The 3,395-nt window shown below is 53.5% G+C and overlaps 1 protein-coding gene across 1 annotated transcript in view; it reads right to left on the bottom strand.

Moving 5' to 3' along the window:
* The window catches only part of CACNA1B (calcium voltage-gated channel subunit alpha1 B), a 490,111-nt gene extending 487,264 nt beyond the window's left edge, over positions 1–2,847 (bottom strand). Inside the window, exons 1-2 of the mRNA XM_024206825.3 lie at positions 2,588–2,847; positions 61–166 (exon numbers count right to left, since the gene is read on the bottom strand). Of these exons, the coding sequence (XP_024062593.2) occupies positions 61–166; positions 2,588–2,847 (366 nt within the window). The remainder of the gene's footprint in view (positions 1–60; positions 167–2,587) is intronic.
* Positions 2,848–3,395: the final 548 nt, after the last annotated feature.

Below are 3,395 nucleotides of genomic sequence, written 5' to 3'. Positions count from 1 at the left end.
GTGGGTAAGTTCTCTTTTATCACAGAATAGTAAAAACCTAAATAAATAAATGCAACTCACCAATCTCTCTGACATGGGTGTCTTGTCATCCTCTGGTAGATGCTGCTCCAAAGCCAGAACAATGCAATTGGCTATGATTGTCGCTAAAATCATGTATTCAAATGGAGTAGGGCCAATAGTTAAAGAAGAAACTAGCTGACACAAGGAGAATTTCAGCAAGAAGAATAATCCCATGTATTCTTATTACACGTCTACAGATGTTGATCATTCAAGTGGCATTGGTGTCTCCTGGAAACCCTCAGCCAGGTTCTCTCTGAATCATACCTCAGGCCCTTCTAGGGGTGTCTTCGGGAGGTTTTAAGAAATCAATTCCCTTCTTTGGGAACCAGTGATTTAGATTTTGTCACACAAAATCCCTCTATAAATTCTGGGTTTCTCGTCTTCTTTTTCCAAAAGCAAATAGGAAGTTTTGATTTTAAAAAAGACGGTGACAATATAAAGTGCCCCCCAAGAGACAGTAAAATGGGATGTCCCCCGCTGAATTATGGGTTAGTAATTCTCTGGCATTTAAATCTAAGCATGTTATGTAAATAAGTAAATGACGGGTTAGGGAACTTAGATTTCAAGCCTTCTCTCTAGGTCTGAAACAGAGGCGTAGCGGGCACCCTCCGTACCCTCCGACCAGAGGGGGCCCCGCAAGGAAGGGGGCCCCTAAAAGTAGCAAAATAAATACCACATTCTAGTTTCTGCGTTGTAAGGGGCCCCGCCCGGACATATGTTCAGAGGGGGCCACCGTTCGGAGGGGGCCACGTTCTTTGTTGCTACGGCCCTGGTCTGAAATATGAATTACTGACGGATTGCCATGCCAGATCAAAGTTATTCAGTGCCTGATAGGTGTGAAGGGAAACCAGCTTCACAGGCTAGTAAAGCCAGCTGGAAATACTGTACCTCTGCCTTTCTCTCTCTCTCTTTCTCTTCTCACCTGCACATGAGCAAACCCTTGGCTGACTCCAGCACTGAAGAGTAGCTCAGAGTGGTGGACTTGCAGATACAGACTAACCCAGCTGCTACTCTGAAACCTGTCAGAGTGGTGGGTAACACTTCTCCAGCACCGCGGAGAGCTCCCCTGGGCAAGGACAGCGCCTGGTCTACCCCTGGCAGTTTCACCACAAGCCAGTCCTTTCATGGAGCAGGCTACTTGAATCACTCCAGAGAGCATCCTTGGCAAGTACCATACATTGAACTCGTCTCTGGCCTGAGCTGGAACTTCCCCAAGGAAAGTGGGGTTTGCGGACATTCTGTAGCTCTGCTTTTCCTGCCGACTCTGGGGTTTCTATAGTGTGTACGTTCCCTTTCCTTAGTGGTAAAGGAGAAGGAGCGGGAGGTGGCGAGACTGCCCCTGGGGCTTTTGCTGCTTGTTTATTCCAGGCTGGATTGCAGCCCCCATCCCTGTGTTTCCTAACATTAACTGAAAGATCACTGTGGGGAACGTCTATTCCCCAAACCAGCCCATTCCCCTCCCACCAGCCACCCTTGGAGTTCAAGCTGGGGCGGTCTGAATGGGAGCTGGGCTCCTGGCAAGTGCAAGGGTTGCTAGGAGGCAGAGAGGAGGCCTTGCTGCCGCTAGCCAAGGATTAATAGGTGTGTGATTTCAGATGAAATGAAAACAACAGGCTCCCCGGAGATTCCCCAGTGCAATGCATTCCTGCTGGTGCACATCAGCCACTGCACACACGCACCCTGGCAACCTAAACCTCAAAGGAAGAGTCGGGCTCCCTTTGCCAAGCATTTAGCTCCCCACCGCATGCATCATACCAGAAGCAGAATCCCCCTTCCCAGCGAGGTCTCTGCAGATCACTTGCTCAGGGAGCTGGTTCTGGGATGAAAAGCATCTGCCCCTTCCTCAGTACAACCACGGACTGCCTCTTCGCGTCCTGCCTCACTCTGCCACTGAGCATTTCAAAAGCAAACCAAACCCCAAGCCCAGGCGCTCCGGATTCCGGGTATTCCAAGCGTGAGGGCTAACGTCAGTTCTCATTGGAACAGCCTGGCCAAGGTGGGGTGCTAAAAACAGGCTGCAACAATTGTGTATTGGTGAGATGTCAGTCAGGAGACCTTGACTATTGCTGGCCCTAGCACTAGCTTAAACGCCAAGGTGTCACCATTTTACCTCACAGTGGCCCTCCTGCAGAGAGAGAGAGAGAGAGAAAGGCTAAAATATTAAAATAAGAACCATAATTTACCCTCAGATCCCTTTGCACGGCTCTAAATAGCATGAAATGTGCGTGCATAATACACACACACACACAAAGACAAATACATGTATTTCACACCCCTATAACACCCCCATTTATTATATTCAAACACTACCACCCCGATATTACAAACAAGTTCTATTACAGGTACACCCCCCCCCATACACACAGCTCTAGACTGGGCACACACCGCAGTTATATGCTCCCTAGATCCCACACCTCTGTATTACACACAGACACACCCACACACCCCAAGCTTTTATGACCCCCAGACTCACCCCGCCCTGTTTGATCCCTCCCCCCCACACACACACCCCTCCCCAAAAGGATATGGCCATTCGGTTATCCTCTTGGCGTATTTCCGAATAACGTTATCCTCGCTGAAGATGAAGAGGGATCTGTTGACGGTGAAGCAGTTCTGTTTGACGGGGATGGGGTTGTAGAGAGCCATCGTCCGGGCTCGCTGGGCCATCGACTGCTTGTACATCCTTTGGCCGGGTGGAGGGCCACCTTGCCGGCTGCTCCCTCGTCCAGCCCCGGCCGGACCGCCGCCTCCATAGCGGGTGGGCAGATCATCTCCGAAGCGAGCCATTCGCGCAACGCGCAGAGCCGGGCGCTACACTCCACACTGGCAGCCGAGGCAGGGGGAAGACGCATCCCAGCACCCAGGACTCTCCCTCCTGGGGCCGCGCTGCTGGGAGCGGGGCGGCTCTGCTCCTCCGGTTGCAGCTGGGGAGGGGAAGCAGCAGAGGGAACGGTAGGGACCGGCCGGTCCAGCCAGCCACGCCGCGCTCCCCACCCGGCGGAAGGGAGTGGAGAGGGCTGCGCTCAACTTCCCACCCAGGTGCCTTCCCTCCAGCCCAGCCTCATGCTTCTCCCGATCCAGGCGGCTCCCCCGGGGGAGGGCGATGGCTCTCCGGGCTGGGGTGGGGGGCAGGAATCCGAGCTCTCGTCCTCCTTCCCCTTCCTCTCCTCCGGCCTTCTCCCCCTTCCTCCCCGGGCGGCCGGAGCTCTCCTCCCCTCCGGCGGTGGCCAGGGCAGGCAGCCAGAGCGCGGCGCCGGAGAGACTCCCTGAGTCACCGGCAGCTCGAATGGAAACGCTCAGAGTAACCAGTTTGTGGAACCTCAGCCCCCTATAAG

This window comes from Terrapene carolina, unplaced genomic scaffold (assembly GCF_002925995.2).
Source record: "Terrapene carolina triunguis isolate 2854851 unplaced genomic scaffold, T_m_triunguis-2.0 Scaffold238, whole genome shotgun sequence".
Classification (NCBI taxonomy): Eukaryota; Metazoa; Chordata; order Testudines; family Emydidae; genus Terrapene; species Terrapene triunguis.
This window is presented reverse-complemented; position numbering and strand designations above follow the sequence as displayed.